The sequence below is a fragment of the Cornus florida genome, unplaced genomic scaffold (assembly GCF_030987335.1).
Source record: "Cornus florida cultivar Cherokee Brave unplaced genomic scaffold, ASM3098733v1 CherokeeBrave_3.0.0_Hap2_Chr11, whole genome shotgun sequence".
In the NCBI taxonomy this organism is placed as follows: domain Eukaryota; kingdom Viridiplantae; phylum Streptophyta; class Magnoliopsida; order Cornales; family Cornaceae; genus Cornus; species Cornus florida.
In genome coordinates, this window is record NW_026775581.1 from 91,534,480 (window position 1) to 91,561,230 (window position 26,751).

The 26,751-nt window shown below is 35.0% G+C and overlaps 2 protein-coding genes and 1 long non-coding RNA gene across 3 annotated transcripts; 2 read left to right on the forward strand and 1 right to left on the reverse strand.

Moving 5' to 3' along the window:
- The first annotated feature begins 3,800 nt into the window (after window positions 1-3,800).
- On the forward strand, window positions 3,801-17,167 carry LOC132284924 (phospholipase D beta 1-like). Its single transcript, XM_059787066.1, has 10 exons — window positions 3,801-5,415; window positions 6,152-6,268; window positions 6,634-6,828; window positions 12,199-12,447; window positions 12,551-12,619; window positions 12,761-12,908; window positions 13,023-13,171; window positions 15,407-15,631; window positions 15,733-15,930; window positions 16,595-17,167. Exons 1-10 carry the CDS (start codon window positions 4,486-4,488, stop codon window positions 16,889-16,891), a joined length of 2,577 nt encoding a protein of 858 aa, XP_059643049.1. The 5' UTR covers window positions 3,801-4,485; the 3' UTR covers window positions 16,892-17,167.
- A 1,911-nt stretch (window positions 17,168-19,078) lies between these two features.
- LOC132282855 (bifunctional dTDP-4-dehydrorhamnose 3,5-epimerase/dTDP-4-dehydrorhamnose reductase) lies at window positions 19,079-22,637 on the forward strand. Its single transcript, XM_059784667.1, has 2 exons — window positions 19,079-19,698; window positions 21,850-22,637. The coding sequence occupies exons 1-2, from the start codon at window positions 19,255-19,257 to the stop codon at window positions 22,300-22,302; spliced, it is 897 nt and encodes a 298-aa protein (XP_059640650.1). The 5' UTR covers window positions 19,079-19,254; the 3' UTR covers window positions 22,303-22,637.
- A 2,356-nt stretch (window positions 22,638-24,993) lies between these two features.
- Window positions 24,994-26,751, reverse strand: LOC132282856 (uncharacterized). Its single transcript, XR_009471904.1, has 2 exons — window positions 26,180-26,751; window positions 24,994-25,238 (listed from the first exon to the last, which is right to left on the reverse strand). It is a non-coding gene; the product is annotated as an uncharacterized LOC132282856 (long non-coding RNA).

The following is a 26,751-nucleotide window of genomic DNA, read 5'->3' on the forward strand; positions in this document are numbered from 1 at the left end:
CCGCCGGCGACACTCCGGTTACCGGAAAATTGTCGATAAATTCCAGAAAATTAATAAAAATTCCCAGAAAATATTATTTAGGCCCTAAAAATTCCAGAAAAATTCTGAAAAATTTCTAAAAAATCCCAGAAAATTCCTGAAGCCTAATTTAACGCTTTTGGACCTTCTTGAAGCTTCATAGCATCCTTTGATGAAGATTACATGGCTTTAAATAAATTTACAATTTGAAATACAATGGAAAAAAATTAAATTACATCATTGAACTTTCAAACGGCTAAACCAAAGCCTTAATTAATCTAAAGATAAAATTACATTCAATAACCTATAAGCTTCATCCATGGTTCAAACACACATCATCATCCATTCACAATTATACATACATCATCATGTATCAATATATATCAATATATTAATTCATACATCACCATACATCAATAAATAAATATATGCATATCAAAATTGGATCCATGAATGATGAATTTTGATTAAAACATGATCTCTAGTAATAAATCAAATCATGCTCTGATACCACTGTTAGGAAGCGTGCTAGTTTTAAAAACTTTTCGAGGGATTTTTATTCACATATCTTGATTCATCACATAGAGACAAGTTTTATGCAAAAATAAAACATGATGTATCATTCAATTAACAGATTGAATACTTACATCAAAGGTCTGAGTAAACCTTTAAATCTTTCCTCTAAAGTGAATGTTCTCACTTATTATAGATCCCTTAGCAAGATGTCTTCTCCTTGGATCTCCATCTTCTTGGTAATTGTTTTGTCTTTAGGAATCACTCATAAGCCTCCATGAATGACCTTGGAAAACTAGGCTTGTGGGAGCCTCCATTAGATGAGAACAGTAACCCTAATTTTTTAGAGAGAGAAAATATATTCATTTTTCATTCTTCCAAAAATCACCCTAAAATATACATAGATCATGTATATATATAGGCAACATAAAGATAAAGAAAAAGAAACAATAAATCATTTTCAATCTCTAATTCACATGTCTCAAATCTAATAGGATTCCAATATTAAGTTGGGTTATGAGTGAGAATCCTTTGAGCTTATTATTTTATTGGCTACAATGAATTAATAATTGGCCCGGTCCATGGACCCAATTCAATTAATTCATAAATTAATTTCTACTCCACTAAAAGAAATTAATTGAACTCCAATTAAATAATAAATAACCTCTAAGTCAATGTTACACTTTGACTACTCTATGCATAATTAGTTATCGGATAAATAAAACTATCAATCCGACTACTTAATTAATATATTTATTTTGGTACCATTGATTATATCTGGCTCGATCACAATAAAACATTTGTTTGATAAAAATAACAATTTAAATAAATAAATATATAATAAATCATTTTGTCTAAAAGCACACGAAGGCCTTCGAATTTACTTTGTGATTAACCATAATCAATACAAAGTAAATGCAATGAGCAATGATGCAAATATTGAAAATATAACCCTCAAACTATTAATTACATAACTACCCAAAGTGTCGGCCTAAGGATCTCAAAGTATCCGCCGAATAAATCAAAGTAATTATTAATTAATAAAAGAGTTTATATTTTTTTAATGCTTAAGAGTCAAATGCCATGACGATGATAGGGAGCAATTGTATACGACGGCTCTCGCAATATATCTCAACCTAACGCGGATCCAGTTCAAGTCTTAATTAATTATGAGTCCATCCATAATTACCAACTATGAATAATTTATGATTACTATTTATATTCATGTATTGATCGCCATCACATACATATATAAATATCTCTTGTAATCAAGTGGACACTATCAATTCTATAATGAATCGAAACATAATACATTGAATTCACCAATTGTATAAAGTATAAATATTTCAGAAACGTCAAGAACATATGTCACTATAATCCAAATAAGAATTTGCTATGCCAGGGAATATAAATCCCAACAGTTTCTAGTTGATAAGATTTTAACAGTTTCTAGTTGATAAGATTTTATTATTATTATTATTATTATTATTATTATTATTATTATGTTTGAGTAAAAGGTTTGGTTATATAGTTTTATTTGGTTTAGACTTGCAATGAATAATGAATTCATTTTGAAGGTGACTTTTGTCGTATTTGGAATTCAGTATAAATTCATAACGTGTTTAATTCTATCACCATGTCTAATACTAGGCCTTCTTCACTGCTTTCTGTACTCAATTGAAAAAAATTGAAGTTCTACTTTGGGTGTTCACACCACCACCGTTATTGTTTGCCATTTTGAACAAAATAATATTCAGTAGTTAGGTTTGTTTACTGTCTCACTTTAATCTTTCGCTTTCATCATTTTGGCTGCGAGCAAGCTTAAGTAATTTTGAAATGCAAAATCAGCCACAAATTTAGGAATTTAGAGAGAAATAATATCAGCTAATAAATTGGAATGTACAATTGATGTTTTGGTTCAATATATTCAGCAATTTGACAGAGACTCAAAATTCACGAATCAATCTAGGAGCGGATTCATATTAGGAGCAACTGTTCAACGTCCAATCCAGCAATATTCAAATTTAACGGCTTTTCAAAGAGACTCCAATCTTTGTTTGGCCGCTATAAGTCATGCCCAAACCATGACTCTGCATTTATGCCTCTTCATATGACTTATAGCTAAATGATTGTGCTAGCATGTGACAACTATATTCAACTCTTTTGGGAACTATTTTACGATACCTATATCAGATCAGATCTGGACTCTCAAGTAACCCAACCCCGAATAATTTTAAAATGTTAATATTTTCGATATCTAACGGTTGGTTGGTATTATGAGAGTTTTTTTTTATTATTATTATTATTGGCAAGAAATTCATACACACCATCACACAACCACTTTCTCCTTTAGAAAGTCGAACCATCACCATCTATTTTGAAAGAAAGAGAAGATACCAAGACACAAAACCTTTGGTATTATGAGTGAAATATTTAATTATTAATTTTTATGTACTTGAATCTCTTCACAATCGGCTCCAGAGCCAGCTCATACTCAACATAAAATTTCAAAATTTTAAAAAATGAAAGAACACAATAATTCAGGCACTTTTGGGGTTGAAAGAGTCAGGTACAATATAAATGTATCTAAACTAGTTTTAAAGTTATATTTGTGTCCTTCAAAATAGTCTCAATTCAAGTCTCTGTGCAAATACTTTCATGACAATATGGCAATTTTTATGGGTTTTTTTGCAGCATTTTATGAACCTGCTGATATTGTTAATTTTTTATGCAGCATAATACAATGCAAATGATGTATGAAGTAATTTACACAGCTTTACAAGAGGTAGGGCTTGAAAACAAATATGAACCTCAAGACTATTTGAATTTCTTCTGCCTTGGCAATCGTGAGGCTCAAGACAGGGAAGACACTTCAGATGAAGGAAATCCTTAATTTAGTCCGTATCATTAAAATATTTAACAATATTCACAACACTGTGTTTATTAAAATTTGAAATAGAAATTGTGAAATATTAGGTGTATTTATGTTATGTTCCAAAAGCTTTAAAATTAAAATTGGAGGAAACAATTGGAGCAAGAAAATTCTCTTTTTTCTCATCAATAAAATTAATTAAAATAAACAAATAACTATAAGAGGACTTTATTCACATGCCAACAACTAATTTAGAGTTTAAAATTAGATATTTGTTGTTTGTTCTTAGTAAATGCTGGCAAATTGATATTCTAACGTGTAAAGCCAAGTGGAAGGAAGGTACAGGTCACCTAATCCATTTTTTTAGATGCTAGAAAATTGATATTCTAACGTGTAAAGTGAAGTGGAAAGGTATTACCTAATCCATAATTTTTTATTCAGAAACTCTGTATTAACTAATCCATTCAAACTTCAAACAGATCAAAACGACAACAGAAACAGGGTTGAATGGCATTTTAAAAAGACTCTCCTCGGTTTATATACACCATATTTCAAACAGGTCGACGAGAGACGAATTGACAGGTCTCTCTCTCTCATCGACGACTTGCCAAGGTCTCTCTGTAGTTAATAGACAACAAAAATGAACTGTTCGACTTTGGTTCTCTATGAATGGAAAATTTTCAATTCATTATCATTCACATTCATCTCCCTCCTCATTAGGAATCTTCATTCTTTATTCCCGCATTTTCTAATTTTTCCATTCCCAAATTCTTTTATTTATTCAAACCTATCAGATAAAATTATACCCATTGACATCCTAGAGAATTGTTATCAATTTAGCTTACTCAGTTGGGTCGTCTTGTACACCCACCAGCTATTCGATCATTTGTCAGCCTCCTACGAGCTACCCAAACTCAATCCAGTGTCTACAGAAACTGGGTATCTTTCATAGTTTGATTTGAAATCTATTATGGTTATTTTCTGAGCAATCTCTTGGTTGCTTTCTACTTGTTTGATATAGTTTCACACATAAGTGTGTTTACAAAATTCAACAAGTGTTGAGGAGTATTGTGTGTTCTGTTATGGCTCAATTCTCATCCCAAAGCTCGCAGAACGCTCAAAGTGTACAGCATGTGCCATTTCAGACCTCGAACGGGTCTCTGAATGTTTTACTATTACATGGGAATTTAGATATATGGGTCGAGGGGGCTAAGAACCTTCCTAAAGGTGACATGTCTCACGTGAAATGGGGGAGGATGTTTTCCCGATTAATCGGCCTTGTTGAAAAATATGTCATAACAACTGATCCATATGTTAAAATTTCAGTATCAGATGCTGTTATTGGGAGAACTTTTGTCATCAGTGACAATAAGAACCCGGCTTGGATGCAGCACTTCTGTCTTCCTGTTGCGCATTATGCTGCAGAAGTGCACTTCGTTCTTAAAAACAAAATGCCTTTGGGTTGTTTAATGATTGGCGCTGTTGGGGTTCCGGTGGAGCAAATAATTTCAGGCACAAAAGTTGAAGGTAGCTTCCCAATTTATAATTGGAGTGGGAGGCCATGTGACCCTGAATCTGTCTTAACTGTATCAATCAAATACACTCCAATTGATAAAGTGGCATTGGACCATGTTGGGGTGAGTTCAGGTCCTACATATCATGAAGTGCCAGATGCCTATTTCCCGCTTAGGAGAGGTGGAACGGTTACACTTTATCAAGATGCCCATGTCCCTGATGGTAATTGCCTTCCGAATTTGAAGCTTGAACATGGCATTCAGTACGAGCATGGTGATTGTTGGCGCGACATCTCTGATGCAATAAGTCAGGCCCGCCATTTGATATACATCACAGGCTGGTCTGTGAACCATAAAGTTAGACTTGTCCAGGGTAATGACACTACAATAGATTGCAATTTAGGAGACCTTCTTGAAACCAAATCAAAGGAAGGTGTGAAAGTGCTGCTCCTTTTATGGTCTGATCCTACTTCTATGAATATTTTGGGTTACAAAAAGGTAAGAAACTATTGGTTTAATTTTTTTATTCACAATTTACACATTTGTTTGGTAAATTAGTAGTGTATTCTGGGTTATACATCTGTTTAGTAATATTAGCAGTATATTTTGAAATAGATGGCGTGTTCTCTTTCTTGCTGCTTTTTATGGCTGTCTGCTGAATTTTCATCCTTCAATAATCTTTCATTCAAAATTTGACCACCATTGTTATTAAATTGTAAATTTAGACAAAGGAATGACTCAATATTTAGAACTCATACCTGAATAAGTTGAATTTGTGGCCCCCAACAATGGGGTTACAGACTTTGTCTTTAAAGCAAATGTTTGATGTAATGAAAACTTAGAGATAGGCTTTAGAATCTAATTGGACTGTCAAAAGTCTCTCTTTCTACCAGGCTACCAAAATAATAATAAGGGAAGTGTTGACCGTGAATATTGGATTTGGGTCTGAGCTCTGAGGCTAGCCAGTTCAGGCAGTCCACCCCAGCTCTCAGCTCCCCATTTTAACCGAAAGAAGACTTGGTAATTGCCCTTTGAGGCTTTACAATGCTGTCTATATATTGTGGTGTTTCATTTTTAATGCTTTCTTAGTTTTGTTAACTTTAATTTATACTTGTTGGGGAGCCCTATTCCTTAAATGTCATTTCTGCATCAACTTTCTACGTACTTCTATGTTGCTCAATCTTTAATTAGGTACCAAGTTTTTTATTGGTATTTATCACTTTAAAATATGTAGGTTGGGTATATGGACACCCATGATGAGGAGACCCGTCGTTTTTTCAAACAGTCTTTAGTGAAAGTGCTACTTTGCCCCCGATCTGCTGGAAATGGACATAGCATTCGCAGAAAGCAGGTAAAAAGAACAAATGTCTTATCTATGTTGAGTGAAGTTTAGTTAAACTAATTTGATGTCTTACCATAAGCTGTTTTAGTGCGCAGAGTTTGACTCATCTTATTGTATGCTGTTTTGCGGTTCCTTTTTCAATTTGCAGTAGTGAAGAGAGCTATACTTCATTTAATTGCATGATTTACAGTTGGTTACAGAGATGCCAGATTGAATAAAAATTTGGAATTTACTAAAACAAAACTTGTTTGGACATTGGTAGCGTGTTAGCTGCACTAATCTTGTTTTCCCTAAAGCTTTACATTCCTTGATGGTATAACTTTTCCAGATTTAGTATCTGCTATGAGCCTTTCCAGTCGTTTTTTGGATATCAGGTAGTAGGAACGATCTACAGCCATCATCAGAAAACTGTGATTGTCGATGCTGATGCAGGTCATGGCAAGAGAAAGATCATCGCATTTGTTGGGGGTCTCGATCTATGCATGGGTCGATATGATACTCCAAAACACCCTATTTTAAGCACATTACAAACTGTGCACAAAGATGAGTGCCATAATCCTAATTTCACGGTAATCATTTTATCAACATTAATTCTTTGCCACTGTTGAGTTTTCTTCGATTTCTCTCTCTCTCTCTCTCCTCTTCTTCTTTTTTTTTTTTTTGGTTGGTATTGTTATTCTTCTCTTTTTTTCTAGTTCTGATGTATCTAATAAGCTTCATCAGTATATTGCATGATTATGCTAATTATGAGACCCGCAGAGGACATACTCCCTGTGGTATGTACAAATGATTTGCAAATATTTGAAAATTTACATTCTGCTTACCTGATAATTGCCTATAATATTAGTTGCATAATTATTGCTTTTTGAAAAATAGTCAATACAAATGGCTGTAACCTAGTGGTACTTCCTCACCTTTAAAAGTAGGAGATTGAAGGTTCAAGCACCCTAGGGGAAAAGTGGGACTGGTTTTCATCATAATATTTAATATCAACGTCTGTGGTCTGTTTAACTTAATAGAACCCCACCTTTTTTTTTTTTGGTGGATTTTCAAGCAATATTATAAAGAATAATCATGTACAATGTAAATGAAAAGGCCTGAGATGGGTCATTAGAACTATTACAATTAGACAGCCCAACTCAAGCTTAGTGGTAGTAATACTATTTGAAGTGCGTTGGAGCGGGGGCAATGAGTATCTCCATGAAAACCTAAAAGAACTGGTAGTTAGCACATAACTTTTTGATACCCGTTGCCTAACTGATATCGGACTAGTGCCTTTTGAGAATAGTGATCTTAGTGTCACGGACTTGAACCTTTTCAAGCTACCGTGCGGCCTTAGACACTTTCAAGCCCCCTTGAAGCGCTAAGTTAGCCTATCGAGTGTGCTAGCTTAGTGAAGACTAAAGCTAGACAAGTGTTTGGCTTACTTGGGTGTGCAGGAAGAGGTTAGGCAAGTGAGCAAGAGAGTTTGGAAATGTATAGAACTTGTATTGCTTGAGAGGAGAGATTACAACTTGGTTGCTTGGTGAGGAGCAAATGAACTCTCACCTCCTATTTATAGGCCTTTGGCCTTACAAGAACATTCTAGATGTGTACAAATGTGTGGCCTAGATTTAGTGTCTAGAATCCTCCAGAAATATATACACAACTCTAGAACTATCTACTATGTACAAGACAAGTCTAGAGAGTTCTAGAGAATTCTATACAACTCTAGACAAGTCTAGAAAAGGCTTGACAACTCCACACTAATCTAGAGAATTCCAGAAAGTTCCATACTTGTGTAGGGAAGTCTAGAAAGCTCTAGTCCATGCAGGCTCCATGTCATCGTCTGCTGGGCGTCTGCGTGGCGCCTGCGTGGCATAGCCTCTTGGTAGCGGGGTGTGACATTAGGCACATGTACAGTGTAAAAATGGAAGACGAGTGCACTACATGCAATTGTGTCTGCAGTATGTTACTTAATTACTAATTGTCAGCATGGTTAATAAACCATACTGGTCAGTCTGGCCACATCTAGAATATTCCCAATATTAATTAGTGGCAATAACATTGATTTCAGAATATCGTACAACACATTAAGGAAATCAAATATGTTAGAGAAGCACACTGAAATGCTACTTTCTATATTTGTAAGACTTAAAGTGGCCTAAATAACACAAACATGGACATGCAACATGGACACAAGATAACACGGATATGCTAGACACATTAATTCCTAAAAAGTAGGATACTGGCATACGACTATGTATAAATTTAATTTTTTTTATTTATCCCTACACAGTTATAGAAATTCAAATATATATATATATATATATATATATATATATATTTGAATTTCTATGTAGAAAGTTACATAATTTAGAAAATAAAGCTATGCATGTAAAAGAATATTATATTATGTGCAACTAATCTTCTACTTTGTCATTACAATTATATTTTGTCCTCTATGAAAAATTTTCATTGCATTCTTGTGGTAACCATCTGTATAATGTTAATTTTTCTTAAAGAGAAAAAGGTTGGACATTTTAAGGTGTATTCATATTGTTTTAGAATTGTCGGATTTGGTTGCTCTTCATGTGTTTGTGTTATATTAGACTTGTGTTGAGTGTGGCTGGGAAGTGTCAACTAAGTGTTCGACATAATAAAACTTATTTTTAAATTATGGGCACGTTCATGCAGCATTGGACACATGTTTAGGAGTGTCTTTGAAGTGTCAATGTCCAACCCACCTTCGTTGAAGTGTCATGCTTCTTCGTATAATTTATAAAATATTTTCTAGAAGAGGAAGAGATAGAACTTCTACCCTTTAATGTGAGAACTTACCAAATTATGGGATAACTTAGTGGAGCAACATGTAACGACCCAAAAATTCGGCATGACCTCTGCAGAAAGGAGTCCTTCTACAACTTGCTTAATGCATATGAAATGAATGGCCTCACTTATGGCCTGAAAATTTATCTACCTTGTCCCAAAGCACTGCAATATAACACATTCCAACATTCCATTCATCCATTCATTATACCTCAACATAGTTCATTTCATGGTGCAACAGCCACCTACCATCTAATCCAAATGCATCATAATTACAGTCCCAAAAACATGGTCAAGAGTCCTAACATATGCTGAGACATTTTACAAAAGTTACTCCATGCTCATCATTATAATTACAAGGTTCCAAAACACAAAGTTATACAGAGCATAATTATATCATTACAACGTAAAACTTTGCAAAAAAAAAAAACTAACAAAATGGTCTTCTAATTCAAACTAAGCTTGTGGTGGAACGTCGTCCGCCACTTCCTTCCTGTGTCCTAAAAAATGTTAAAAAAATAAGGGGTGAGCACAAGGCTTAGTAGAAGTCGCCTAAGACGTCAGTTTTGGACTCCTTTAAGCCACGTAACATAAAAAGGGGTAGAAAAGAAACCGGGGTCATACAATGGAAGTCTGTACAACATTTACCACTTAATAGGCAACAATCTTAACACATAACACAATTTTACAAAATGATGTGCATGATATGAAATGTGATGCACCCATCCCATATCTGGTCTATACCGACCCAACTTTCACTTTTGAAAACCCACTAATTGACTTTACCAAGGTGAGATTGATAGTTATCCCTAGTTCCAAATCCGGCAACCGTTAAAGGGCCTAGTATCAACTTTTTCACGCCCTACAACGGACTGCGCTCCCTCTAGGTTAAGCTAGCCCTGGACTTGCGAAATCCATTTCATTTTTTTTAAAAAAAAAACTTCCCTTTTCAAATAAAACTTTCCTTTTGTAAAATTTCCTTTTTTCTCCCAAATTCTCTTCAAAATCCTCTTTTCATGCCATGACATGCAATGCAATGCTTTTCATATTCTCAACTATCAAGCTCATCAATTTAATAATGAAAACTTTAACATGACATTTCCATTTCAGCAAATATAACAAGACATTCCATAAAAGTCAATTAGGAATCTAGGATCATGGCATATTTTTAGAATTCAATACAACAATAATATTATCCACTAAATTAATTTAAGCAAAACAATTTCTTACAAGAACCACATATCAACATGTTCAACATATAATCATCCACACCACTGTCATATTATCATTTGTTCATCAACATAATCTCCAAATAAACATAATCATACAAGCCTTTTGCCACAATCTATATATATATATATATATATATATATATGCAACAAGTCACATTTAACACTTAAGCCTAGTCATAGAATAACAATTTCATACCAAAGTTTACAGTTCTCAAAATATAATTAAAAAGAAATATAATTTGCTCAATAAAAGGGCAAAACTTGATGCGTTAGAGAGACCCTTACCTCACAATTTAAAGAAAAACCCAAATCAGCCCAAATTCTCCCAAAATTCAAAATCCAAAGTTGCTCCAAATGGTGCTTTGCTCCGATCAATATGAAACCCTCGCTACGCTCGTCAACTTTGCTTTCTATGGCAAAGTTGAAATCTCAAAGGATAAAGAGATATCTAAGCTTAATGGTTGGAAAAAAAAAAAAAGAAAAAAAAAAAGAAAAAGAAAAAAAGAGAACTGCTGGGACGAGTGAGAGAGTTTCTGCGTGGGTGAGATGAAAAATGATCCATCTGATGACTTATGGTCATTATATGTGGCTAAAGAAATAACTAGTGGGTCCCACATTAAAATATCACTCTTTACCATTAATACATATACATATATCTACATTAAACATAATACAACCACTAATTTAAATATGTCACCAAGTAAATGAGCACAAAATAATGATGTATGAAATGCAATGAACCCGAAAAAAAAATAATCTCCGTGCTCAACAATTCCGGTAGCAGGTTCCACCTGGGACCTCCCTGCCCGAAAAACAAAAAAATGCCGAAATGGCAACCAATGCATTTCCAAGAGTCTTGAACTCAAGGAAATGCTCCAACCAACACTCTGAACACATCCGGCACGCAAAACGAGAAAAGACAAAAATACCCTTGAAAAATCAGAAAATTCCAGAAAATGGAAAATGATAAAAATCGGAAACATTACACAACATATCCAAGACATGTCTGTGCAAACTTCCACATAAAAATAAAGCAAATAATTTTCATTTGAAATGGACTGATGATATATACTCCAAAATATTTCTGATTCCGGCAACACTTGAAACGATATACTACTGGTCAATCACTTAGCAAACAATCTTGATAATTAAGTGGTCGATATAAGTTGATAACAAAGACGTAGTAAACATAAGAAGCGAGCGGGAGGTTCATGGCACATGATATAATAAAAAATTAGTTATGTTGTTTTAATTATAACTTGTTAGAAATAGTTGGTTTTATATTTTATATGAGTTTCGATTGTCACGTGCATGAAACCAAGCACATAGAATTTTATGAATCAAATCTACGTTGATAACAAAGACGTACTATTTGATTGTATTTTAATGCGCTGTGCCTGTGAGACTGCAGTTGAAAGATTCAGTAATTTAAGCCTTTGCACATGAGATTAAAGGAAGCTGGGTGTTTACCAATGTTTTTGGCATACGAAAAAGTCAAGAAAGAACTACATGAAATCTTATGCCTCAACCACTTTGGTAACCAAGGGTTGTAACCTAATGGTACTTCCTCACCTTCCTACCTTTCAAAAGGTTGAGGGTTCAAGTCTCCATAGGAGCAAAACTGGGTGTAAAAAAAAAAAAAAAGGACAATTCAGTAGATGTGAAAATATTCGTTTACTCCAAAAAAGACTTCAATGCACCAGTGATAGTGATACCATATTACCGATGTCATAAACCAATTATATTTTGTCATAGAAGTAAAAACACATTTATTTCGGTGAGTTCTGTCACTACATGTCAACATTTAATCGGTGATACAATTTCATCGATATTCCAAGAGCATTAAAGTATTTTTCGTTCATTTTTCTTTTCGTCAAACTTGTGTTGCTACTTGAACAGGGGCCTGCTGTTGGATGTCCCAGAGAAGCGTGGCATGATTTACACTGCCGAATTGATGGTCCAGCAGCATATGATATCCTCACCAACTTTGAGGAACGTTGGTTCAGGGCTTCAGAACCTCATGGAATAAATAAAATGAAAGTATCATATGATGATTCATTACTTAGAATTGATAAAATTTCTGATATCATAGGAATGGCTGATGTGCCCTTCCTGGGAGAGGATGATCCTGAGGCTTGGCATGTCCAGGTATGTTAGTTTTTAAAAATCTATTATAGTAGATGTTCTAATTCAATACTCGTCTTACTTTTATTACTCTATTTTTTCTTGACTAATTTCCTCACAATGATAGGTTTTTCGTTCAATTGATTCCAACTCTGTTAAGGGCCTTCCAGAAGACCCAAAAGAGGCAACAAACAAGGTGAGCAAAACATTTTTAGTTTTAGTTTTTTGTAAATAAAAAAAAAATTATTATTACCACTTTCTTTATGCTTGTAAAATTGTTTTTGTCTATGAGATGGTTAATTAGCTAATATCTCTGTGCATTGTTTATTTGTAACAGAACCTAGTATGTGGGAAGAATGTACTGATAGACATGAGTATACATACAGCATATGTAAAGGCAATTCGTGCTGCCCAACATTTCATTTATATTGAAAACCAATACTTCATTGGGTCATCATATAACTGGACTGATTACAAAGACTTAGGTGAGGAACTCCTTCCTGTCCTCTTTTTACATGTTCTGACCTAAAAATCTAAGTTTTTCTCTCTCGAAGTCTGTGTATCTGATTGATGATTATAATACTTGTTTGAATATGCAGGTGCAAACAATTTAATTCCAATGGAAATTGCTCTCAAAATTGCTAACAAAATTAGAGCAAATGAGAGGTTTTCAGCATATATTGTCATCCCAATGTGGCCAGAGGGTGTTCCTACAAGTCTTGTTACTCAACAAATTCTCTTTTGGCAGGTAAACTTTAACTACCTTTTAGATTGCTTTATGTGAAAACAAATTACACAGTTATAATGACAGAGTTATATAATTAATTAATCTTAAAAAGATGTAACTCAAGTTCTTATGTTGTAATAATTTAGGATTTTGCAAATGTTTATGTTTAATCATCCCCATAAGCATGGCTAAAGGAGTATTTAGAATTCCCCAGAAAATTGAATTTCCCCATCATCTTTCACATATCATTTTTGTAATCATCGAGAATGAGGTCACCAGAGAATTTTTTATGCAACCACGGATTTGTATAGGTTTTCTTAACCCTTCTTGGAGAATTTTTATGCAGGTGAATTGAGCAGTTAATTCCTAGACGAACACACAATTACCCACACACAATGCTTTGATAGAGATAAAACTAACTTTGCAACGGAGTAGTGCTGAATTGTTGGCAAGCCAAAATAGTAAATATTCATTTAAACATGAAATTCTTAACAATCAACTCAAGGTAGCACATAACTGTACATAGAAATTTCACCACCACCACCAATGAGTTCAACAACGACCAAGCCTTTTTCCCAATTACTTTTGGTCGGCTACATGAATCCCATGTTTCCATTCCGCTCTATGTAAGGCATTAGCTTCAGTCAATTCACATGCTATCATATCTTTCTTTACTAACTCTACCGACATTAACTTTGTTTTTCCTCTTCCCCTAGTATTACTATTACCCTCAATGTAAATTATGTCACTTTTTCTAACCGGCGCACTTAAAGGTCTTCTTTGCACCCGTCCAAATCATTTTAACTGATTTTCTCCCATTTTATCTCCAATTTGTGCTACTCCAACCATTTCCTGAATGTCATCATTTCTAATTCTATCATTTCTGTAAATCAAATTTTCAATATTATCAAAATTAAATGAAAGAATGCCACAAATAAAGCAATATTTTGGTTAAACAAAAATTAGGTACAAGTCTGAAACATGTATGCAAAAGAAAGAAATGGCAAATAATAGAATAAAGAGAAGGATAAGAAGAAAGGAGAAAGAAAACCGGCCTGTACCCTCTTTTTTCAAAATACACTGGCAAAACTGTCCGCAAACGTGTTAGAAGGTATTACCACAATTTTTATGGAGATCACCCTCTTCTTTCAAAATACAATGGTGAAACCATCCGCAAATGTGTTAAAATAGATAATCTCATAGAAGGTATTACCATAAATTTTATGGAAATATATATATATATATATGTATAGATAGATAGATAGAGATAGTATCGCTGTTTAAGTACTAAAACTTAGAATAAAATGCGACATTTAGATTGATTAATTTATGTGCCTTGGTAGATAATCTCCTAGAAGGTATTACTACAATTTTTATGGAGAGAGCGTACCTCTGTTTAAGTACTATAACTTAAAATAAAATGCAACATTTAGATCGATTAATTTATGTGCCTTGACCCTACATCCAATAGGGACTTGTACTCTAAAGTATTATGTGTCCATATACCATCTAAGTTATGATGTTGATGGTTCACACCACACATCATAAGGCAAAAATACATCTTCATTGATTTGTCAAACAATATATATATATATATATATATATATAGTATAAAAATACTAATCAAACAATTAAAAAGTAAAACAAGATCCTAAGCTACATCAGTATTGGAGCCATCATTAAAAGTGATGGTTGAGATTTAAATGCTGTCATTTTATGTTTCTATAAAATGATTTTATGTCAATTCCGGTAATGACTCCCACTATACTAATGGCCCCATTCCTTATTGTTAAGAGATTAGCTAATGATGTATTGGATCAACCAGAAAATCAGATCAAAGGGAAATCCTAATATATCATTAACTAATCTCTTAACACTTACAGATGATGGATTTGTATCCCATACCTCCATATGCTCATGTAAACACAATGGAACAATCAAATATGCATGACCCATAATTCTGTTGAGACGAAATTGGTTAATTAGAGACAATTCAATGCTCTTTTTAATCAAAAGGAGTGCACCATCAATTTCGAGGAAGGGAAAGGGAATTAAATGATATAACACTATAATTCAAGCAATCTTTGGGTTGAATAAAATTCAGGTAATAATAAAGGTATCGAAACTAGTTTTTAAGCTATATGTGTCATTCAGAATAGTTGCAAGTCAAGTCTGCAAAAACTTTTGGGACAAATGGCAATTTTTATGGGTTTTTTGCTTATTTCATGAACCTGGTGATATTGTTAATTTATGCAGCATAATACTATGCAAATGATGTATGAAGTAATTTACAAGGCTTTACGAGAGGTAGGACTTGAAAACAATTATGAACCTCAAGACTATTTAAATTTCTTCTGCCTTGGCAATCGTGAGGCTCAAGACGCTTCAGATGAAGGAAGTCCTATTCCCTCAGAAACTCCCCAAGTACATTTCTCAGACACTACAGATGAGGGAAATCCTTTTCCCTCAGAAACTCCCCAAGTACATTTCTGTTACCCCTGTAACTACCATTTCAGTTCTCCCCAAATGGTTATGATTCCCAATTTTCCAATCAATTATCTTTAATCGTGTGTTCTATCCAGGAACTTGCTAAGAAAAATCGACGCTTCATGATTTATGTCCATTCAAAAGGAATGATAGTGGATGATGAGTATGTTATATTGGGGTCTGCAAACATCAATCAACGTTCCTTAGAAGGCACCAGGGACACTGAAATTGCGATGGGTGCCTATCAACCTCGGAATACTTGGGCGAGCAAAGGCTCTACTCCCCATGGACAGGTAATCTTTGATCAGGTGAAATTCTGTTTAGTTATTTTGAATATTAGTGAGTTTTTACTGGCACATGAATGCAATATTAGATGTATCAATCATAAAATAAAATCACTTCAGGTTCAACGTTTGTTATCAAGGGACGTCCGGGGTTAAGTCTCATAAGAGACAAGTGTGTGTGAGTACCAACTAGGAAAAAAAAAAACGGATTGATGGTTAGCAAAAGTTCAAAAGCATGACATGGTCTATGTAATTGCAAATAAAGTTGCATTTTTATGTTGTTAGCTCTCATGAACATTGAAAACAGTATGCATTGTCGAGATTAAAAGATATGAAGGCCTTTTTGTAGGAAGCATGTGTCTAAATATGTATTGACATGCAATTCAACTACAAATTTGCTTTTTTCCACCATTTGACCAAATATATTATGGTGAGGCCTAGCGGGATATATTTGAGTGGTCACTATTGAGATTAATCGATGTTTGAGGGTAATATTGAGTCACACAACTCAAGACTCGTGTTTTCGGAGTCATGCTTATGGCACATTCTGAAAAAGTTGACTTGTGTTTAAGCTTTTCAGCATCTTATATACTATGTCTTAGCAGTCTTGACAATTTGTTATATTGATTTGAATATAAATATGTGACTGGCTGCTGTGTGCATCTGATTGCAGATCTATGGGTATAGAATGTCACTATGGGCAGAGCACATTGGTTTTCTAGAGGAATGTTTTGAGCAACCTGATAGTCTCGAATGTATGAGTAGAGTAAGATCGCTGAGTGAGCTGAACTGGAATCAATATGCTGCTGATGAAATTACTGAAATGAAGGGTCACCTTCTCAAGTACCCAGTTGAAGTCGATCGAACTGGCAAGGTAAAGCCTCTTCCTGGTTGTGAAACATTTCCAGATGTGGGTGGAAGCGTTGTTGGTGCATATACAACCCGCATTCCAATTAATCTCACCATTTGATCGCCCCTTTGTCTTAGTGGCCACCTGCCTCCTCTTATCAGGCTTCTCTTATACATAAAAATTCAACAGATTCAATCATCACAAACTTCTGCTCAAATTCTGGTTGAACTAGTGTCTCATGTACCCGTCACGCTACATGTATATTTTCTTTTTCACGGTCCGGTTTCTAGTTGGTAAGATTTTATTTTAAATTGTTTTTGGGTAGAAGTTGGTTAAAGTTTTATTTGTTCAGACTTCCTGTGAATCATATGAATTCATTTGGAGTTCAGTTCATAACATGTGTTTGGAGCACTAGCTGGAATGAATCTCTATAACTTTGTCTACTTCTACCCCTTAACTGTTTTCTGAGATTGAATCGCAAAATTAAAATTTCAGTTGAGGAGCTCGGACCAAGTTTTGGAGTCGTCTTTTGGAGCTATAGTGAAGCTTGAACTTACAAGCATGAGGATGTAAGAAAGCTTGAGTTATATCTAAAATGCTAATATTACAAGCTCGACTTGAATGCATAAACTATAATATTTACATATTATGGGTTCGCATTCGTTCGCAGTCGTGATATAAGTGACTCGGACCAATATTATTGTAAACTGATCGATTCGATCGGTTCATAGAGGTCTGTAATGGTATCAGACCATTGAAAAAGGGTTATGAACGGACCGGAACTATGATTGTATTAGATTGAGCTGTTATGTCAATTACCTTAATCTTTTTTAACAATTAAGTAATAATTAATATTTGATCCCAAAGTTTCAAATAATAATATATTAAGCATGTCTTTCGAGCTTGAAATGGGTTGAATTTGGAGCAGATTCAAGTGACTATTCATTTTTTAATTTTATGGTCCATATCAGGATTTAAATCTGAATCTTTAACAACTAAATAATAATTAATATGTAATCTTAAAGTTTCAAATAATAATATATTAGGCATGTCTATTGAGCTTGAAATTGGTTGAATTTGGAGCAGATTCAAGTGAATATTTACTTTTTAATTTTATGGTCCATATCAGGATTTAAATCTGAATTGTACAAATGATCCATTTTAATTTATATAATTTAAATAAGATCTATGCGGTATAAATATTATTTGATACGAGTCTATCTCATTCAAAATCGTTTTATGACAAATCTAAATCCAATACGGATTTTTCAAAAAATCTATATATTCGATTTGTTTTTGAATTGAGATTCAAAATTTAAATCCAAATATGTTAAAGAATGATCATTAATATTTAGTGAAGCACTGTCAAGCAAAAGATTTAAAATTGAAGTTGTAATTATAATTATGAGATTGTGATATGAGTCAATTCGCTTTTATTAATGGTACGAAAAGGTTTGTATTTAATTTAGGGAAAATTACATATAAATGGAGTTAAAGTTCCATATTTACTTAGAGGCTGAGTCAAAGTTTCATATTTCTCTAAAATGGATTGCTGAGGTGGCACATGGTTTTTTACTGTTTAGAAATTGCGGTGCCTAAAATACCCTTCCGCGAAAGTACTACTTTTTCTTCGAAGGTACTACGTTTTTGAACTGAAGGTACTACTTTTTGGCGTCCAGGTACCATGTTTTTTAAACACCCGTGAAGGTACTACTTTTTCTCCGAAGGTATTACTTTTTTGAACTGAAGGTATTATTTTTTTGAACTGAAGGTACTACTTTTTTGTTAGGGTAGGGCATTTTAGGCACCACCATTTTTTAAACGGTAAAAAATCATGTACCACCTCAGCAATCCATTTTAGAGAAATATGGAACTTTGACTCAGTTTCTAAGTAAATATGGAACTTTGACTCCATTTATATGTAATTTTCCCTTTAATTTATTCCTCCTGGCATTCTTCATTAATTGGGATGTGAAATTTGCAATCTGTTTTATACTCTTTTACATCATATTTTTAATAAATATAATAAATAAAATGACATACTTAATTTACAAACAAAAGTACAAGTAGATTGTGGAGTGTGTAAGAGTGTAACTTTGCAATTACTAAATTGGCCATTAAAGTTAATTACAAAACACATCCTAAATTATAAGAAATTTACATGTTATTTTTTTAAAAAAATTGAAGAGAATTTTACGCCATTAATTGACAAAAAAAAAAAAAGAAAAAAAAGAAAGGTGTGTATATATGGTGGCCATTTCTTATCATTCATTTAAAATCTGTGCTGATATATTACCGACACATCACTGTCGCTAGCACCTAAACCAACTTACATCCTCCCCACATACCAGGAAAAGCTCTCTCACACACACTCTCTCCCCCTCTCTCTGTGTACATATATAACATATTCAGATCCAATCTTTCTTGCTCACTCACTAAAGTCACTACCAGTTAGTCTCTCTCTGCTTTCTCTCTCGATTACTATGGGTTTCCCAGCAAAGTCAGACAAGCCTCTCAAGTTCCTGATCTACGGCCGGACCGGCTGGATCGGTGGCAATCTCGGCAAGCTCTGCGAATCCCAAGGCATCGACTACGCTTATGGCTCTGGCCGGCTCGAGAATCGCGCCTCACTCGAAGCTGACCTCGCCGCCGTCAAGCCCAGCCACGTCTTCAACGCCGCCGGGGTCACCGGCCGTCCCAACGTCGACTGGTGCGAATCGCATAAGGTCGAGACCATACGGACCAATGTGGCCGGAACGCTAACCCTAGCCGATGTGTGCAGAGACAAAAGCTTGATCTTGATCAACTATGCCACTGGCTGTATATTCGAGTATGATTCGGATCATCTCCTCGGTTCGGGCGTCGGGTTCAAGGAGGAGGACACACCCAATTTCATCGGATCTTTCTATTCCAAGACCAAGGCCATGGTGAGTCACTCTATCTCAGATTATCGTAAATGTTGGATGTTTAATTCTCATTAGGGATCAATTTTAAGTCATTTATTATGATGTTTAATTCTTAATAAAGATCTATGTTTATGCTTCTTGTTCGTGTTAATGCAGAGTACGGGATTGTTATGATTTGGTTTTAACTGCTTTGTCAATTTTCAATGATTTATGATGTTTAATGCTTAATAAAGATCTATGTTTATTTGTTAATGCAGAGTACGGGCGGGATTTTAGATGTGTTATGATTTGGTCTTAACTGCTTTGATGTATAATTCTCATTAGAGGTCATTTGAATGATTATGATGTTTAATGCTTAATAAAGATCTATGTTAATGCTTGTTGTTCTTGTTAATGCAGAGTACAGAATTTTAGATGTTTTATGATTGGTTTTAACTGCTTTGATACTTAATTCTCATTAGAGGTCAATTTTGAATGATTTATGATGTTTAATTGTTAATAAAGATCTATGTTTTTTGCTTCTTGTTCTTGTTAATGCAGAGTTCCGGAGTTTAGATGTGTTGTGCTTTGGTTTTAACTGCTTTGGGTGTGGTGTGTGTTGGATCTGTGATCTTGATTCATGTGTATGAAATTGTGCTGATGAAGGAAAACTCCTTCCCAAACCCGTCTCAACTACTCTTGGTTGGGTGGATATGGATTGTACCGTTACGCATTTTTGAAAAATAAAAAAATAAAAAAAAACAAATTAATCCTACAAATTTTGGGATTTTTTTTTTGTTGAAAAATCTAAGTATTAACAGATTTTTAATAATTATATGCATGAAGCTGTTAATTTTCTAATTCGAAATCTAAATGACCATGCGAAAAGAATGAAAAGATAAGAATTCTAATAATAGGATGATTCATTAATTATTGAATATTTTGACTAATATGGATGGGTTTGGATAGATGGATTTTTGGCTCTGCGAAACAGCTCCCATCCGAATTAAATATTACCCAAACCCATCTCAATAGGAGCAGGTACCTTTCTAAATGGGTTAAATTGCCATTTGTAGCTGGAATTGATACTTGGATACAGGCTGAGCTTAATTTTATTTTGAAGCTTCTTATTTAGTGTGAGAATTTTGAGCAGGCTACTATCTCATCTTAACTAAGCTAATTGCCTTGACTTCATTTATTCAGAGGTTTATGGCTCTACAACTTTCCTTAACTGGGGATATTCATTAATTTTTTGTACTTTCCTTTGCAAGGTTGTTTGATTATTAATTGTTCAAAAAAATGAGTTGACGTTAGAGTACATAACAAATTACTTCTTATCTATCTCTTGTATATCTATCTGGGTACACAATAAAATTTGATATTCCAGTGACTAGGTAGTAACCGTAGTATCTATGAGAGTTAGGGAGACACTGTTGGAACCATGGCTGTAAACCTATGACCAAATCAGCACCTATATGCTTAGTTTTGGAACAAATTAGGAAACTTTTTCAAGTTTGTGATTTAACCTTGGAGTGTTTAACTTTTAGATAAATTAAATGTTGGACTCCTGTGAAAAATTATTTCTTTTTCCTAAATGAATATGCTTTCTGCCTTTGCATCAAAATGGTGAGTTGTCTTCTGGGACAAGTGCGTAGCAGCTGAGTCATGTTTATCCACAACATCACCAAGGTCTTTGTAGCATTGTGGTAGCTGTTATGGTATCTAAAAGTGAGGCGGTGGGGTCAGGGTTTACTCTTTTCGCAATGTTTGTTTATCCAGTACATGATGGATAGAATGAAAAAAATGGTACTAAATATGTAATCATCTCAGTTCATTCTATGAGATTGCCATCTGACAAATACCTTTGTCTCTGAAAAAAGAAAAAGAAAAACATTGCCATATCTTGTCGACTCGAAATTAATGATATGCTGATATGCAATAAGATGCCTAACTATTTCAATGCCCGTAGGATAAAGAATGTATTTTTTGGACATTAAAGGTGGAAGTCACTTTGTTGTTAATTCTGATGGTATTTTCTCTTTATTGATATCAGTGCTTGTAAGTTAAAGAATCTGATGGAACACTTGAAAGTTGGAGTTTTCTATTGAATATTGTTGCAGTTGCTGCTGTTACTGTTTTCTTTGTTCATGGTACTTGATAGTTCTGACGGTTCCTTTTACTGATCTTTGAAAGGTGGAAGATTTGCTCAAAAATTATGAAAATGTCTGCACATTGCGTGTCAGGATGCCAATCTCATCTGATTTATCCAACCCCCGTAACTTCATCACAAAGATAACTCGATATGAGAAGGTAGTGGACATACCAAACTCTATGACTATATTGGATGAACTCCTCCCCATTTCCATTGAGATGGCAAAGAGAAATCTCACTGGGATATGGAACTTCACAAATCCTGGGGTGGTCAGCCACAATGAGATTTTAGAGATGTACCGGGATTATATTGATCCCAACTTCACATGGAAGAACTTTACTCTTGAGGAGCAGGCAAAGGTCATCATTGCTCCAAGGAGCAACAATGAACTTGATGCCACCAAACTGAAGCGGGAATTTCCCGAGCTCTTATCCATTAAGGAGTCCCTCATACAGTATGTATTCAAGCCAAATCGGAAGACCCCTGTAGCTTGAAACTGGGTATAATATGTATTCAAGCCAAATTGGAAGACCCCGGTAGCTTGAAACTTTAAAGGTTTGATTTTTCTTTTTTTGTTTTCTTTTTCTTCTTCTTTTTTTTTTTTATTTTTAAAATGAGCTGCTATTTCTTAATTTTCATTATAGTTCATGTGGGTAGATGCGATATTTTTGCTATATTGGTTCCTCCCACATGACATGCATGATTGCAATATTGTTGTATTTGAATGTTGTATTCATATTGACTTGATTACAAATAAATAATTTGAATATCCTATGTAGTCCAAAAATGTTGTCCGTCTCTAATGGAATTTTTGTTTAATGAGCTTCTATTTCTTAATCTTAATTCTAGTTACACGTGGGTACGTTCTTTCCAGGTAACGTGCATGATTGTGATATTGCTGTATTTGTTTGTTGTGTTCATATTAACTTGTTTATGAATAAATTAATTTGAATCTACGGTTTTCCCTTAATGAGTTGGTCTGTTTGGAATTATTTTGTTGCAATTGCCACAGGTTCGAATGGTCGAACCAATGAACTGTACATGTGATTAATGAACATATTTTTGAGCCAATGTAATGACTAGGATGAAATGTTTGACTAGAAATCAGTTAATCTAATTTAGTCGTAGAATTAGACTGTAGGCCTTGTCTCTTGAAGAATTAATTTGCCGAAGTGCAATATGTATAATTGCTGTTCAACAGCTATATTGTAAACCGCATGCTTTTTAAATTAGAGCCTGAAGAGTTTGCTGTTGGCCCAAGGACCGACACAGATGGTTAGCTGATCATAGAGCTAGTAGACTTAGACAGCGAACAGTTTGTTACATATGGGACCTTATGAAGTATGCAAAGGTGTATTCCATGCGGCCAGAGTAGAAACTCCTGATTTAGCTATACAAAGTCCTCATGCTATAATAGGATATTATTTGTTAAGCTTCACTGCGACACTAGGAGTCTTAGTTTGAATGTGTTACAGCCCTGCACATAGAGGATGTCAATGTGATTAGCCTCTAATGCATCAAAGACTAGCCCAGGATCAAATGCGGCAACCTGATTTGTGTGAGCAGAAATGCAAATGAATTCAAGGTCTTCATGCTATCTCCATGACTTATAGAGTTTTATAAGGTAAAGCTCATTTCATGCATGAAAGAGGTGACACACGCATACACAATTTCATGCATGAGAGAGCACCTGCCTCCGATAGGAATTTAGGAGGGAGCGGTATTATTCAGTTTTATTATTTTAAAAAAGATCTCAAAGAGACAGTAACCTTGACACGCCATCTTTCTCGCCCTTGCATTTTTCTCGGTTGTGACTTGGTCCATTCCTAGTCACATTGCTATGTTAAATACATTAAAGACCTTGAAATTTTAACGCAATAGAAGCAGTAAAAGGTTGATATGTTGTGTGTGAGTCTTGGATGTTTACGTGTGCCCAAGGATCCCATTCTTGTGATTTACTGAAGAACCTTCAAAAGATGACTTCTTCTCAAGCATGGAGTGGCTGTCAAGATTATAGGGAGCAGCGGTAAAAACCACAAGGGCAGTTCTCACCACATGGACTCCATCTTTCCACGTGATAGCACCGGACATGATTGGCTGCTGTGCAATTGTTGGCCCATTGACCTTCACTTTGAATGATTTCTTCTATCCAACTGCAGAGAACGTCAGGACGGAAGGTTCCACCGTAACACTAATGGTAGCAGGTATGTACATGCTAGCTGTATAAGTAGAGTTTGGTGCGCCAACATTGGTCACTGTCCTGGTAAAGACACCCATGATCTGCTGGCCATCTTCCACGTGGAGCGAGAATGATGGATAGTTGAGATCCCATCCTCTTCCAAGCTCTATGCCATCACAATTGCTCTCATCTCCCGTGACTAGTCGTAGTAGGGTTATGTTGTAGCCCTTCTTGCAGAGGAAGTTAACGTAATCTGCTTCAGATGCATCAAAGACTAGCCCAGGGTCAACTGCAGCAACCGGGTTTATGTGACCAGATCCATAAGCAAATTCAAGGTCTGCGTGCTTCCTCGGATCCATGACATAAGCGGATAATAAAGAAAAAGATAAGTCAAATCAATTACAGTCAGTTCTAGTATCACTAATATGATGTAAAAGATGAGAGTTTCTGTGTGCTGGTTTTGTTCTTATAATGAAGGGGATTATCTTCCGCAAGTGGAGTGTCAATGGAGATGTGTGCTAGTGATGGCAAGACTAGCATGAGGGTCCACATGTTCCCTCATCTGATGGCAGCATTGTACATATGACGGTTGCGAAAACCAGTCAAGAACAATGTATTCTTAATTTGTCGCTCTAGATATCAATAGAAAAGGTTATTGCTTGGATTTTGATTAACAGGATTTGATAGTTTCCATATAAACATTTCCAGTAACAGTACCGATATCAACAGAAGTAGCGACTCTTATTTCTGACCTGTTGTCATGAGGGCAAATTTAATGGCAGCAGGAGACCAGTCTGGCTGGGCAGCCTTGACATATGCAACGGCACCAGTAACATGATGTAACGACTCAAAACTAATACTTTTTAAACCAAAAAAAAATCGGCATGACCTCCACTAAAAGTAGGCCTATCACAACCTATTTAAATTCATTTTTAACCTATCATGGCTCAAATTCCGAATTCACGGCAATAGTAGATGATAATACACAATCAAATAACCTCAATAATACTTCAAACTAGTATTACTCTCCCCATTCATCAATAAGGTTTACATGTTATCAAATTCACATCCAAAATATCATCAAATGCCTTAATTACAATACATGACAAAGTTTTGCAAAATATACATAGACACCTTCACTCTTTTAGTACTTTGCAAAAATAATGGGAGATATACAAAAGACACAGAAGTGAGCTTCTAGTATCGCTCAAGCTTGAGGTGGGTTGTCGTTCACCGGTTCTTTTCCAAGACCTGAAAAAAATGTATAAATAGTAGGGTGAGCTATATGCTCAGTAGGTGACACTTAAGACACAAATCTTGTGTCCTTGTGAATTCAAGCAAAGCATAGGCCAATAGAAGATAGGGATCATACAACGTAGGAGATCAAATACAACATACAATTCAATTCTAATTATAAACAATGCAATGCAATGCAATGCAATGAAATACAATGCATGTCAATGACACTCCCCATTTTCATTCTCAAAACTATCACTTTCAAACGTTAATACAGCTCGCCCTTTGGTAACCCCGCCGCGACACGAGAGGAGGATTGGCTAGTGTCCCTCACCCTTGGTAATCCCGCGGCGTCATTATGGAGCCCAGCTAGCTCAACCACACTAGGGCGACTCCCTAGTCCCCTCTAAGCTATATTAATCTCCGGCCCGTTGGTAACCCCGCAGCGACCGGGTTTATCAAAACCATTTCACAAAAACTATCATCTCCCAAAAATTCCTTATTTTCATTTCAAGACAAATTCTCTCATTTTATGCATCCCAATGACATGTCCAAGAATGTACATATAATCTCAATATCATAACAATGTGAAATTTTGGCACAATACAATTAAGCATGGTCTCATACATCACTTTCAGCAAGTTTACACATAGTAGACATAAACTCAACATATAGGCAAGCTTTTCACATAATATATCACATGTGCATAAACATACATTTCTCTAGACAACATTAAAATAATCATTAACACAATTAATCCCCAAGTAAAGCATGTTAGCACATAAAAGAGGTATAATTCACAAAAAACACCACAAAGCCATCATCTATACATGTTTTTCACATAGACAAATCATAACCCTAAGACATGAATTTTTTTTAAACATCACTTACACCTCATTGAAGCAAATAAATTCTCAAATTTAGCATGTCTAGCATAACAAAAGAGCATAACTCACAATGGAACAAGAAGAGAGTGGATTAAGATGCCCCTACCTCAAGATTGCACCAAAACCCTAGAAAATGGGTCTCAAGATTCGAAATCCAAAGGGGTACAAAATCTAAAATTGCTTGTATGGATGTGTAGAGCTTGACACGAGCTTCGTTTTGCCTCAAACGGCACCTCAATCCGACAAAAGGTGGAGGAGTAATCTAAGAATGAAGTTTGAGTTCAAAAAGAAAAAGAACAATCAAGAAATAGAGACAGAAGGAGGGGCCAGCGGGAGAGAAGAAAAATGGAGACCAATTGTGGTCTCAAACCCTTTTTGGGTGTGGTGGTGGGTCCCACCAAAATTTTAATTTGTTTTCTCTTTTTCTTTTACTCAATATACATCACACAATACACATATACTTACACAGACATCACATTCTCCCCAACTTTAAAAAGATTTCGTCCTCGAAATCAAGACATACCTGAGGAAGAAAACAACGCTGGGTACTTGGACCGAACCTCCTGTTCAAGCTCCCAAGTAGCCTCCTCGACTCCGTGGTGTCTCCAAAGGACTTTCACCATTGGTATCGTCTTGTTCCT

Bases quoted from the DNA above. Each gene is read 5' to 3' on its own strand.
- LOC132284924 (XM_059787066.1), top strand. From the start codon at position 4,486: ATGGCTCAATTCTCATCCCAAAGCTCGCAGAACGCTCAAAGTGTACAG. The intron at 6,829-12,198 runs GTAATCATTTTA...CTACTTGAACAG, and splicing joins GCCATAATCCTAATTTCACG to GGGCCTGCTGTTGGATGTCC. The intron at 12,448-12,550 runs GTATGTTAGTTT...TCACAATGATAG, and splicing joins CTGAGGCTTGGCATGTCCAG to GTTTTTCGTTCAATTGATTC.
- LOC132282855 (XM_059784667.1), top strand. From the start codon at position 19,255: ATGGGTTTCCCAGCAAAGTCAGACAAGCCTCTCAAGTTCCTGATCTAC. The intron at 19,699-21,849 runs GTGAGTCACTCT...GATCTTTGAAAG, and splicing joins ATTCCAAGACCAAGGCCATG to GTGGAAGATTTGCTCAAAAA.